This window comes from Corvus hawaiiensis, chromosome 1 (genome assembly GCF_020740725.1).
Source record: "Corvus hawaiiensis isolate bCorHaw1 chromosome 1, bCorHaw1.pri.cur, whole genome shotgun sequence".
Lineage (NCBI taxonomy): Eukaryota > Metazoa > Chordata > Aves > Passeriformes > Corvidae > Corvus > Corvus hawaiiensis.
The window spans coordinates 699,798-712,620 of NC_063213.1; the positions used below are offsets into that span (position 1 = coordinate 699,798).

At 57.4% G+C, this 12,823-nt stretch overlaps 1 protein-coding gene across 2 annotated transcripts in view; it reads left to right on the top strand.

Annotated features, from left to right (window-relative positions):
- The window catches only part of DHX30 (DExH-box helicase 30), a 31,539-nt gene extending 19,229 nt beyond the window's left edge, over positions 1-12,310 (top strand). For both annotated transcript variants that reach the window (XM_048298863.1, XM_048298793.1), the window contains 14 exons: positions 848-997; positions 1,451-1,603; positions 2,351-3,172; positions 4,299-4,377; positions 4,864-4,968; positions 5,980-6,155; positions 7,405-7,611; positions 7,928-8,009; positions 8,477-8,670; positions 8,744-8,903; positions 9,141-9,298; positions 9,726-9,829; positions 9,906-10,045; positions 10,558-12,310. In XM_048298863.1, coding sequence (XP_048154820.1) covers positions 848-997; positions 1,451-1,603; positions 2,351-3,172; positions 4,299-4,377; positions 4,864-4,968; positions 5,980-6,155; positions 7,405-7,611; positions 7,928-8,009; positions 8,477-8,670; positions 8,744-8,903; positions 9,141-9,298; positions 9,726-9,829; positions 9,906-10,045; positions 10,558-10,793 — 2,766 coding nt within the window. In that variant the 3' untranslated portion in view covers positions 10,794-12,310. The remainder of the gene's footprint in view (positions 1-847; positions 998-1,450; positions 1,604-2,350; positions 3,173-4,298; positions 4,378-4,863; positions 4,969-5,979; positions 6,156-7,404; positions 7,612-7,927; positions 8,010-8,476; positions 8,671-8,743; positions 8,904-9,140; positions 9,299-9,725; positions 9,830-9,905; positions 10,046-10,557) is intronic.
- Positions 12,311-12,823: the final 513 nt, after the last annotated feature.

Genomic DNA, 12,823 nt, shown 5'->3' on the forward strand with positions numbered 1-12,823 from the left:
GTCTTGATAGAATCATGAGGAATGTTGCTCCTGAGGCCAGGGCAGTGGAGGAGCTGCTGTCTGAATGAAGGAGATACTATCTAAGGTTTCCTTTCCCCATATATCTGCAACAAGCACAAGTTTGTGTTACTGGGAGCAATGTGTAGCTTCTGTGCTGATGGAATCTTTCCACAGCTCGATTCTTGCCCGTATCTGGTGATCCTCCTTCCCGGGATGTGTTACCCACCTCCTTCCCAGGAGGTGTTCAGCAGAAAGGAGCTGAGTTCCACCCCAAGGCTCTCAGGATGTTCCCCACAGCTGCTTGCTCTCACTTTGGCTTAGACAGCGCCCGGCGAGCTGAGGGGGTGGAGTTCAGTGCAGTAAACTCCTTCTAGTGCTCCATTTAAAAAAATCCCAAAAAATCCAACTAATCCAGCAAAAAACCCCGTGGTGAAAGGTCTGGAAGGGCCACACGAGGAGTGGTTGAGGGCACTGGGTTGGTTCAGCTGGAGCAGAGGAGACTGAGGGCAGAGCTCAGCAGGGGCTGCAGCTCCTCTTGAGGGGCAGCTCTGAGCTCTGCTCCCTTTGACAGGGACAGGACCCAGGGAGTGGCTGGAGCTGGGCCAGGGGAGGATCAGCCTGGAGAGCAGGGAAAGGTTCTTCCCGCAGAGGGTGCTGGGCACTGCCCAGGCTCCCCAGGGAATGGGCACAGCCCCGAGGCTGCCAGAGCTCCAGGAGCGTTTGGACAGCGCTGCCAGGGATGCCCAGGGTGGGGCTGCTGGGGTGTCTGGGCAGGGCCAGGAGCTGGGCAGGGTGGTCTCTCTGGGCCCAGGCTGTCCTGCAGAGCCCGGTGCTGTCGTTCCTGCAGGAGTACATGCAGTTCCGCACGGTGGGCACCAAGACCAAGATCTGCAAGCTCACACTGCGCTGGCCCTGCCCCATGACCTTCGCTGCCAAGGGCCGGCGCAAGGTGGAGGCCGAGAACAAAGCAGCAGCTCTGGCCTGTCAGAAGCTGAAGGTGAGTGCCCCAGGCTCCTGTATCCCCTGGGGATGTGCCTGTGGATACAGCTCCTCCCACATCACTCACTGGGTTTGAGCCTGACAGGGGATGCCGGAAACTTCCTGATCTTTGGCTTGCTTAATGAGCTAATGCTTAATAAACATGAACTTCCAAACCTTGGGATTCACAGCATGCCAGAACCACAGCAAGGGACTCAACAAGAGGGTTTTGCAGTCATGTCTGCTGTTCCTCTCATGGGACTGTTTGAGACCTTGCAAGTGTTGTGTCTGGTTCTCCAGAGCTGGAGTGGGATCATGTCTGGTTTCTTGCTGTGGCAAGAAAGGCAGGAATTGATGGATTTGGGATGGTAAGGAGTGGGCCTATCCAAACATGGGATCCGGGTGCTCTGTATACCAGCCCTTGGTGTGAGCAGCCTCAGACCTGATGGTGTTGTTTGCCTGTTCCCTGCAGAGCCTTGGCCTGGTGGACAAGAACAACAACCCCCTGAGCCATGCCATGTACAACATGACGTCCCTGCGGGAGCTGGGGGAGAACCAGAGGAAGCCCTGCCACATCAAAGTCCCTGAGGCCACCCTGCGCAAGATTGAGAACTACCTGAACCACGTAAGGCTCAGCCCCCTGAGGATCTCCTTTGCCTGATCCCATTTCACTTCAGGAATTGGATGTGTTTGAAAGCTTCCTGTAAAAATGTTGAGGGAATTCATGGTTTGATTGTTGCCACAAAACCTGATCCGTCTCTGCTGCCCTTTCTGGGCAGTGGCCTTCCCTTTGGAAGACTCCAGGACTCTTAAGGTTGAATCCAAAACTTGTGATTGATAAAAAGTTCAGCAACTTCTAATCCCGTGAACATCTGGGCCAATGCTTTGATTTTTGTTCTAGACAATTCCTGACCTGTTGCTCCTTGTAGTTCTTCCTGTGGGATGTGGGACTTCTGTTCTTTCTTTTGCCAAGACAGAATATTTCTGGCTTAGCCAAACGCTTGTGTTTTGTGTAAGTTATGTGTCTGGGTGGTGGTGTAACTTGATAGTTTCCAAAAGTTGTCTTTGAGGGGCTGTTGTGTTGGCGAGCTGAAGTTACTGGTTTGTGCCTGTCAGTTCAGGCAGCAGCACTAATACCCCTCCTAAAACAGGGAATGCAGCAAGGAACACACAGGGGGCTGCCCAAATTAGTTCTCACTTTAAATAACCTCAGTTCCGAACAAGGCTGAGTTACCTAAGATCTGAGGAGACCTTGGCAGAGCCTTGGCCAAGCCAGACTGGCTGAGTCTGTTCCAGGCACTTGTTTCTTTCTGTCCTTCTTAGGACCGGTACTAACCTTGCTGTCCTCACCAACTTTCTCGCTCTCTCCCAGTATCCCGTGGACATCAGGGAGTCCAGGCCCCGGATCGCTGATGACATGATGAACCTGACCAAGGAATCCGGTGCGATCAGCGATGCCATCACGGGGAAGACGTACATCCCCATGCTGGAAGCAGAGGAAGTGCGCCTTAGCCAGAATCTGCTGGCCCTCTGGAAAAGGAGAGGAGCCTCCTGGCAGGAGAGCCACCCGCTGCCAGTAGACCCTCACAAGGACACCATCCTGTCAGCCATCGAGCAGAACCCCGTGGTGGTGATAGCAGGAGACACGGGCTGTGGGAAAACCACGAGGATCCCGCAGCTGCTGCTGGAACACTACATCCTGGAGGGCCGCGGCGCGCGCTGCAACGTGGTCATCACCCAGCCCCGGCGCATCAGCGCCATCTCGGTCGCCCAGCGCGTGGCGCAGGAGCTGGGGCCCAACATGAGGAAGAACGTGGGCTACCAGGTGCGGCTGGAGAGCAAACCCCCTGCCCGGGGAGGGGCCCTGCTCTTCTGCACTGTGGGCATCCTGCTCAGGAAGCTGCAGGGCAACCCCAGCCTGGAGGGCGTCAGCCACGTCGTGGTGGACGAGGTGCACGAGCGGGACGTGAACACAGATTTCCTGCTCATCCTGCTCAAAGGCATCCAGAAGCTGAACCCCGACCTGCGCCTGGTGCTCATGAGCGCCACTGGGGACAACCAGCGCTTCTCCCACTACTTTGGGGATTGCCCCGTGGTCAAGGTGCCGGGCTTCATGTACCCGGTGAAGGAATACTACCTGGAGGAGATCCTGGCCAAGCTGGGCCGGCACCGGCACCGGCACTACGAGATCAAGGTGGGTGTGCAGTGTCGTGGGGGAGCTGTCCCCCTTGGATGGGGCACTGGCTTCTGGCCTATCAGCAGGGGGAGAGTTTGGGCCTGGAACTGCTCCTGCTTCCCTGTGGTTGTTGGACACTGCTTAGCTTTAATTCCATGTTAGTCCTCGTGAAGTGTAGTCGGCTTAGTAGAACCCCAGAGCAGTTTGATTACATTATGCATGAAGATGACTCCACATTGAGGTCGAGTTGCTTTTGTCTCCCTTTAATGGGAAGTTTGATGTTTGAGTAGGCTGAGAGCTCGTTGCTGTGTGTACACAGACACAGAGTTGGATGTTTGCACACCCCGGGCAAGCATGGCCCAGGACTGGGATGGTTGTGGCTTCCAGCACTGTTACCTCAGTGCTCACCATCCTGCATGACTGAATTCCCTGACTGCTGCTTTCTGCAACTAGTCTGACTGTTCCTCTGGAAAATGCCCTCCAGACATGTGCTGTGCTCTGGGTAATCCTATACCAGTGATGGGTCATGGAGTCACAGACTCACTGAGGTTGGCTGGCATCTCCAGACGTTTTCTGGTCCAACCTGCTGGTCTGGAGTCTTTCAGCCCGTTTTTCCAGCCTTGGAGAGATCCCTCCCTGTGGCTGAACAAGTGTCTGAAGTATCAGCCACTTCTCCCAGTCCTGGATGATCAGCAAACTCGCTTGGGGTATCCCAGTGCCTCCAGGGCATTCTTCCTGTTTCTGCTGTGGCAGGGATTTTATCTGCGCTTTAATGGTCTGTTCCAAATTACTGAGAGATACAGAAGCTGCTGCTCAGAGCCTGATGGATTTGAACTCCCAGGTGCATGTGGCACAGTTTGTCCACAGGTATCTCATGGGAATTCTGTTAATTGTGAGGTGCTGTTCAGCAGAGGTGCACAGATCTCAGCTCTGAGATCTGGACAGTGGGAAGGGACTGTGCCTTCTCTCTGGCAGCAGTTGTGACCAGAGCAGGTTCCAGATGGAGCCCAGACCAGGCTCCTGGCTCCAAGTCCTGGGCAGGCTGTCCAAGTACAGGCGTTTGCTGTCTGCAGAAGGTGCTCTGGAGGGTGCCCCTGTGCTGTGTGCTGACACCTCCCTGACCTGCCTGTCCTGTTCCACCCAGCAATCCGACGATGAGTGTGTCCTCGACCTTGACCTGATCACTGACCTCGTGCTGCAAATCGATGCCCACGGAGAACCAGGTGGGTCCTGCCTCACCTCGAGCTCTTTCCTTCTGCTGGGGGGAGAGAAAGGGAACCCCTCCAGACACACCCCGATGCCTCTTGTGCAAGGGCTCCTTGAATTCCTGCTGATCCAAGTGGTCTTGAGCCATATGGCACAAGCAAATTCTGACTCTTTGGCTAAGACAGAGTTGGACTCCTCAGTGTCCTGGGCAGCTGGTCTAGGACTTGTCTGTGCTCCATCACTGGCAGCCTTGTGCTGCACAATTGCCTTTTGTGTTGGAGCCCCATCCTGTCAAATACCCTTGCCTGGAGGGTGATGTTTTTGGGAAGAAGGCAGAACTCTCGGGTGACTTCCAAGAGATTGAAGTGTTTCAAAGCTCCTGGCTATTCACTGTCAAACCCCAGGTAGCCTGGTTGCTTTCTGCCCTGGAAACCTGTGTCTCCAGCTGGGGAGAAGCACCTGGATTTTGAGGTTGTGTGTTCTTAACTCCCGGTGTGTTCCAGGTGGGATCCTGTGCTTCCTCCCTGGCTGGCAGGAGATCAAAGGGGTGCAGCAGCGGCTGCTGGAGATGCTGGGCTCGCAGAACAGCCGCTACCTCGTCTTGCCAGGTGAGAGGGCAGGGCCAGCCCCTTCTTCCCAGGATTCGGGAGAATCTGGGACAATTGGCTCAATGTGCTCCTTCAGCTTTGCTCTGGTACAGTGCTGGTAAGCTTTGATGTCCCAGCTGTGTAATGGTGTGTGGTAAGTGTGAGTAACTCCTCCTAGCAGAGGCTGAGTAACTCCTGTGTGTGATCAAAGAGTGGCTTCCCATTTGCCTCCAGCAATTCGGAATTAGGCAAGGGGAAAGCAGCTCAGTTCTGCAGTGTTGTGGCTGCATGCTGAGCCTGCACAGAAAAGATCTCAGGACCTGTTTTGTGGGATGCAGGTGAACTCCAGAGCTCAGCTTTGATCAGTGAATTTAACATTCCTTGCCCCAGGAGGAAATTTATAACAAAAGCCAGTTTTGCTCTGCAAAGCTCTTTAGGGTTTTGGCATTTTTTGTTTGTTTTTTAGCAGCTCTGCCTATTTAATGTCAAACCAGGCCAGGGAGGAGCAGAGCTTTGAGCAGCTGGGCTGTTAATAAGTGCAGGTGGTGTTTGGTGGAAGGTGCCTGTTCTCCTCTGCCGCTGCTGGGGATTCCTGCGCGTCGCTGAGCTGTGACAGGGCAAAGCTGGGACGCAGGACAGCCACGGGCCCTTGCTGAGACCCACTTCAGACAGTGGACCCAGGTGGTAGTGAGGATTCCCCATTCCCCTGCCCCAGGGGACTCTTGAGGAGGGGCAGCTTCAGAACTGGATTGTGGGAGGGAGTGGGATTTCTGCCAGGGATATTCCTGGGGTGCTCTGGGACACGAGGTGAGCAGGGCTCCTGCTGCTACTGAGCCACAGGTTGAAGCAACTGAAATGAGGCCTTCCCAAATGACTTGTGGAAGATTCGTCCTGGGGTCTGGCTGGCAGGAAGCTGCTGGCTGTGACCATTGGTAGCTGGTGTCCCCATTTCTGCCCCCATCTCTGGAAGCAGGGGGTGATGGTACAAGAGAATCTCAGCCAGGCGAGACTGACTCTGCTTTGATTTCCCAGTGCACTCCAACATCCCCATGATGGACCAGCAGAACATCTTCCAGAGGCCTCCACCAGGCGTCAGGAAGATTGTCCTGGCCACCAACATCGCGGAGACCTCCATCACCATCAACGACATCGTGCACGTGGTGGACAGTGGCACGCACAAGGAGGAGCGCTACGACCTCAAGACCAAGGTACTGCTGCCCTGCTGCCTCTGGCTCATTTGGGGCACTGGAGAGGGCTGTGGTCAGAGGAGTGTTGGAGGTGCCATTAAGAGGATGATGGAGCTGCTTCCTATTTGGCCCCTGGGACACAGGCATTGTGTCCCTGTTTGGGGACAGTGTTTGGCTCCTCATCAGTGTTTGCTCTGTCCAAGCTCTGAGCCAGGCTCCCCATCAAATTCTGAGTTTTTTCAAACAAATTTAAGGCAAATCCTACTCCCTTTCCAGCTCTCTGTTTTCACCATAGAACATCTGTAGCTTTTCTGTTTGCTTTCAGCCTTTTTCTATGATTTCATCAAAAATCTCTTGCTGGCCCTTGCAGGGCAGCCCTGACCTGTTAGATTCTGCTCAATTCCAGCTCTCCTGGCCCAATCCCACAGCCTGTTCCTCAGCTTTCCGAGGACGATCTGCTGCCCCAGGGCCTGTTCCTGGCAGTGCTGGGCCCTGGGAAGGCTCTTGTTCGTACACCTTTGTAGCAAGGTGAAGGCAACTGTGCTGCTGTTGCTGTTGGGAGAAGGAATTCTGGGAGCATCCCTCTGCTCCTGTTCTAGAACATCATCTCCCAGGGCCAGGTGGCCATTCACACCTTGGAGCAGTTCTGGTTAAAACCCAACCCTTTGATATTTTCTCAGTTTTATCTCAGTTCAGACTGCAGACCCCGAGGCAGGGCTGGGATGGGGAGCCCTGGGATGGGGCCTGGGACAGGTGTCCAGCAGGTGGCATCTGGGTCCCATCCATGCAGCCCCGGCGCTGCTGCCGGACAGAGAGCGGCACTGCAAGAGGCAGGAGAGAGGGAAAGGCACCTCTGGCCCTGTGGGACCATTCATCAGTCCTGAGGAGTCTGAGTTCTCTTGGCTGGGTGGAAAGATGGCAAAGGGAGGGACTTTGGATAAGGGCCTGGAGTGACAGGACAAGGGGGAATTCCCAGTGCTAGAGGGCAGGGTTAGATGGGATATTGGGAAGGAATTCTTAGCTGTGAGGATGGTGAGGGGCTGAAATGGATTTTCCAGAGAAGCTGTGGCTGCCCCTGGATCCCTGGCAGTGCCCAAGGCCAGGTTGGACAGGGCTTGGAGCAGCCTGGGACAGTGGAAGGTGTCCCTGCCCATGGCAGGGGTGGCACTGGATGGGCTTTAAGGTCTCTTCCAGCCCAAGCCAATCTGGGGTTCCATGGTGTGAACAGAGCAGAGCTGTGGGAGCGCTCACCCTGCTCCTGTCCCCGCAGGTGTCCTGCCTGGAGACCGTGTGGGTGTCCAAGTCCAACGTCGTGCAGCGGCGCGGGCGCGCCGGGCGCTGCCAGTCGGGCTTCGCCTACCACCTGTTCCCGCGCAGCCGCCTGGACAAGATGCCCACGTACCAGGTGCCCGAGATCCTGCGCACGCCCCTGGAGAACCTGGTGGTGCAGGCCAAGATCCACATGCCAGAGAAAACGGTGAGCACAGCTGCCTGCAGGGAATGAGCAGGGTTCATGGAGCCCCAGGGACAGGAGCTGGAAGAACCCAGAGTGCTGCTGCTTGAGTTCTTGCTTTGCTGAGCATGGTGCTGCCCAGGGAGGTTCAGACCAGGAACTCTGTAGATCTCTGAGATTACAGAGTGTGTCTGGAAGACTGAAGGAATGGAGAGGGCTGAGTTCATGTCCTTGGAGGCAAACAAAGAGGGAATTATGTTGCAGTCTGGGTTCCTGAGGGCTCTCCCACATACCTGTATGGGAAACAGGCTCACTTTTTCCCTTCCCTGCTGTGTTGCAGGCAGTTGAGTTTCTCTCCAAGGCTCTGGACAGTCCTGACATCAAAGCTGTGGATGAAGCCGTGATCTTGCTGCAGGAGATCGGTGAGTTAATTCTCAATGGAAACACATCTGCTGTCTAAACGTGGGAAGTGGGAGTTGGCCCAGGCTGCTGTGGGGCAGACTGGGCAGGATTGTCCCTGGATGGGGATGACAGTTGATAGTGACTTTCCAGTGCCCTGTGCTGTTTTATTTCCCACACTGCTTTGCTTAAGAATTGGGGGTAACTTCCCAAGGTTAAAAAAAAAAAAAGGGGTGGGGAGGTGATGGAAGGGAAGTGGTGATCTGGAGCTGAGGGCCGGGCCTTGTTGATGGTCCTGTGGCTGTGACAGCTGTTTCTTTGTCCTAAGCTCAGTCAGACCTGGGGGGTTCTGGGTGCTCATTGCAGGCCCCTGTCCTCGTGCCTCTTCAGGAGGTCATCCCAAATCTTCCCAGCCCTGGCAGTTCCCAAATGCCCTGTTTTGGCTGCCCTGGGAGCTGACGGATGTGCCACGTGGGTGGCTCTCCTGCAGGAGTGCTGGACCAGCGGGAAGCCCTGACCACTCTGGGCAAACGCCTGGCCCAGATCTCCACGGACCCTCGGCTGGCCAAGGCCATTGTCCTGGCCTCCATCTACCGCTGCCTCCACCCCCTGCTGGTCATCGTGTCGTGCCTGACGCGGGACCCCTTCAGCAGCAGCCTGCAGAACCGCGCCGAGGTGGACAAGGTGAGGAGCCCCCCTGGCACAGGAGGGAGCGGGGGGCAGGGCTGCCCGTGGCTCACCTGTGTCCCTGTCCCAGGCCAAGGCCGTGCTGAGCCGGGAGAGCGGCAGTGACCACCTGGCCTTCGTGCGGGCGGTGGCGGGCTGGGAGGAGGTGCTGCGGCGCAGGGACAGCCGTGCCAGGGACAACTACCTGCAGGACTACTACCTGTACGGGCCCAGCCTGCGCTTCATCAACGGTGAGTTCGGGGCCATCCTGCCCCTCCCCTGGCCCCACACAGCTGCTGCACAGGGAGGGACACGGGGCACAAGTGGGCTGTGCTGGGCCAGCGACCGTGGCACCGGGCAGGGTCTGGCTTTGGCCCAGGACAGGTCTCCTGTCCCAGCCTGGGCTGGTGCTGCCCTGCCGGGGTGACTCATTCCATGGGGGAAAGGAGAGGGTGAATCTCATCCTTGGGCCTGTCTCCTCCCTCCAGGCCTTGTCAAGCAGTTTTCTGAGAACCTCTACGAAGCCTTCCTGGTGTCGTCCCCGTCCGACTGTACCATGCCCTCGTCTGTGTGTAACCAGTACAGCGAGGAGGAGGAACTGGTCAAGGGCGTCCTCATGGCTGGGCTCTACCCCAACCTCATCCAGGTACTGGCGCTGCCATCGCTCTCTGGGGATTGCTGTCACCGGAGTGCTGAGGTGCAGAGATGCTTCTGCTCTCCTGGGAGTGAGTGTCCAAGCCAGGCTTCTGCCCTGTGCTCTGTCCCTGATCCCCACTCGTGAGGAGTGGCCACCCCGGCTTGTGTTGGGTCCATGCTCAGGTTCTTGTCACTTGGTCTGGGAGCCACTGAGTGGCATTTTCTTCCTGTTTGCTGCCTGAGGTGGCATCTTCCTCCTCCTGTTGTCTGTCCCTTGCCTGGCACTGGGTGACTGCCAGGTGTGGTCACCCCAGAACGCGCTCCGCTAAGCCATGGAGCTCCTGGGAGTGGAGGGACATCATCCCCCTCCCCCTGTGAGAGGGGTGGCTGTGGCTGCCGGGGCTGGTGCAGGCTGTGACAGTCCCCTCCCGTGGCAGGTGAGACAAGGCAAGGTGACGCGCCAGGGGAAGTTCAAGCCCAACAGTTACGCGTACCGGACCAAGGCCGGCACCGTGCTGCTGCACAAGTCCACCATCAACAGGTGGGTGAGCGGGGAGGGGGTCCCACGGGGCAGCGGCTGTGCCGGCCCGGCCGGGCTGACGGAGCTGCCCCTGCAGGGAGGCGTCCAAGCTCTACAGCCGCTGGCTCACCTACTTCATGGCTGTCAAGTCCAACGGCGGCGTCTTTGTGCGGGACTCGTCCCAGGTGCACCCGCTGGCCGTGCTGCTCATGACCGACACTGACATCCACGTGCGAGGTGAGTGCTCCGGGGGCGCCCAGCCTGCTCTCCCTGCTCCCCCTGCTCCCTGGCCCCAGTTCCTGCTTCCCAAGGCTCTGGGGCTGGGCACGCATTGCCGTGGTGGGGCTGTGCAGGTGAGGGTTTGTGAGCTCTTCCTGGCTGCTGCTCTGCAGGGAGACAAAGCCAGCCCCCGCAGGCTGAGCCTTGGGGCTTTGCCTGGAGCATCCTGGGGAGGGGAGCTGAGCTGGTAGGATCCCACTTGTCCCTGGGGATGTGTCCCTTCAGCCCCTGGGGTTTTGGCAGTGCTGCAGTCGGTCTCTAGGCCGCGAGCTCAGTAGGGCTGTGCTGTCAGTCACCTCCTGTGGGAAACGGGGAGGATCCCAGTGCGTGCTCAGAGCTGCCTGGCTTTGTGGGAGCTGTCGGCCCAGTCGAGTCCCCGGACCTGGCTGAAACGAGTGTGGGGAGGAGCTGCCCCAGGGGCAGCGGAGGAGCCCGAGCAGCCCCGCTCACGCGCTCTCCCTCCCCCCAAGATGACGGCTGGCGAGCGACGGTGTCCCTGACGGACAGCGACCTGCTGGTGCTGGAGGGGGACTCCTACACCATCCGCCTGCTGCGCGACTTCCGCGTGTCCCTCTCCAAGATGGTGGAGACGTGCCTGTGCTACGAGATGGCCGCGATCCCCGGGGACCTGCACCACCAGCACAGCCAACTGCTCGACATCCTGGTGGATCTGCTCAAGGGCCCTCCCGGCAGCTTCGGCTCGTAGGCAGAGCTGCAGCCTCGTGTGGGGACTTGTAATTTGTATAAAGATGTTCACAAATGTTTATTTAAATAAAGTTCTATTTATCCCTTGTGAAGTCATCTCTCTCCATCCTAGAAGATTAATGTTGTCTGAATCTCCTGCTGTTGGCTCCGTGCATGGTCACCGCGTGGGAAGAGCAGCGCAGTCCCGCCGGGAATGGACTGGGAGTGCCGACGGACCCCGGCGCGAGCTCCGTGGACGCCCACCCGCCTCCTCCGCTCGTCCCAGCGCCGATCCCTGACCGGGAACAAGGACACGGCTGCTGCGGGCCCTCCTCTGCCCCCTCCCCACGGGGCCAGGCTGGAGCTGCTCCGGGGCCAGAGCTGCTCTGGGCTCAAGAGGAGGACGGATGTCCCGGCTGTGCCAGGATCGTGGATCCAGCAGCTCCGGCAGGGAGGGGATCGCTGATCGTTGTCTCTCCACTCTCCACATGGAGGAAGCCCCGAAAGCACCGGATGGAGAGGAATTCCACGCGGGATCCGAGGGGCCCTGCCAGCCCCAGCACAGTCGTGGTGTCTGAGTGTGAGATGTGACTCGTCCTTCCCAACCTGCCTGTACTTCTCGTCCTCTTGCGTTGTTCCTATGATTTTTTTTTAAAATTCCTGTTCTCCCCACGTGGAGGAGGCCGGATCCCTGTCCCTTGTGCAACACAGGACGTGATTGTAGCTGCCAGGCTGCCTGTGAGCGCCGCTCCTGCAGGAAGCCAGGAGCAGAGGCACAAAATCCTTTGTTTTCTATGAACAGGGACCATATTCTGTGGAAGGAGGATTGCGACAGGCACAGCACTCACTGAGGAATCTGGAGTTTAGTCCCAGCTTTGCCTTGGATTCTCTGTCCGAAGAAGACAGTGACCTACCTCACAGGGCTGTTGTGAGGGTCGGGGTTTGTAACGGGAGCCCTCGTGCCCAGGGCTGTGCCCCCCCGGGGCCTGGGCTCCTTTCTTTTTATTCCCATTTCTTACGCTCTTTGTACCTGCAGCCGGGAATGGGAGCGAGGCCGTTTCCATGGCTCAGGGGCTCCTGCCCCGCGCCCCCCGGGGCCACCCTTTGGTTCTCCCAGTTCTACCATTTAAGTTACTGCTCATGGGCTTTAAGGCGCCGTGGCTGTGCCAGCACAAGGCCCAGGGGGGCCCTTCCGAGGCTCTGCTCCCCCCGGCCCTGGGGACGCCGGCGCGGGGCCCTCGGAGTCCTGCAGCCTGGGGTCACTCCAAACGGCTCATCTTCATTTCACTTGCTTGAGGTTGTCACTATTATTTGACCAGTGTTTGTTTCTTTTGGCCTGTATAATGGGCAGTATGGTTTTCCCTTCCAGCAGGTTTAAAAAAAAAGACAAAAAAAAGACAAAAAAAAAAAAAAAAAGACTAAGCTATTGTCTAAATGGTTCCGAACTAGTGTGATATTGGGATACTTCCGTGGCTGTTATGTGATACTGGATCTTTTTACAACATAGATTAAAGACAATAAAAAGGGATAGAGTAGGAACTGCCTCTGTCCTCTTCATTATTTTTTACTTTTTTTTTTTTTTTCTGCAAAGTTTGGCTTTTGTGCCTTTTCCTGGGTAGGGAAGAGCAGCATTGGCTGCTTGTCTGCTGGGAGAGGTGCAGAGCTGCCCTGGGGCTGTGGGGGAGTGAGGGGCTGCAGGGCCATGCTGTGCCCCCACACGGACCCCAGCCACCCCCAGGGGACAGTGGCTGTGGGCACAGGGGGCTGGCACTGAGGGGCGGCTGCTGGGACGAGATGTGTCCTGGTGCTGCTGGTGCCTGGAGAACCCAGCCCAGCGTGTCCCAGTGCCCAGGAAAACCGACCCCGAGTGCCTGGGGAAGCCAAGCCAGTATGTCCCATGTGTCTGGGGCAGCTGGGGATGTTCCCACAGCAGCGCTCAAGGAGGGGCAGAGGAGCAGCTGCTCCAGCCATAGGGACCTGGACCTTGGGTCCCAGTCCTGGTTGGGGTCTCAGGTCACATCCAAGCCCAGGTGGGAAACCTTTATCTGTGTG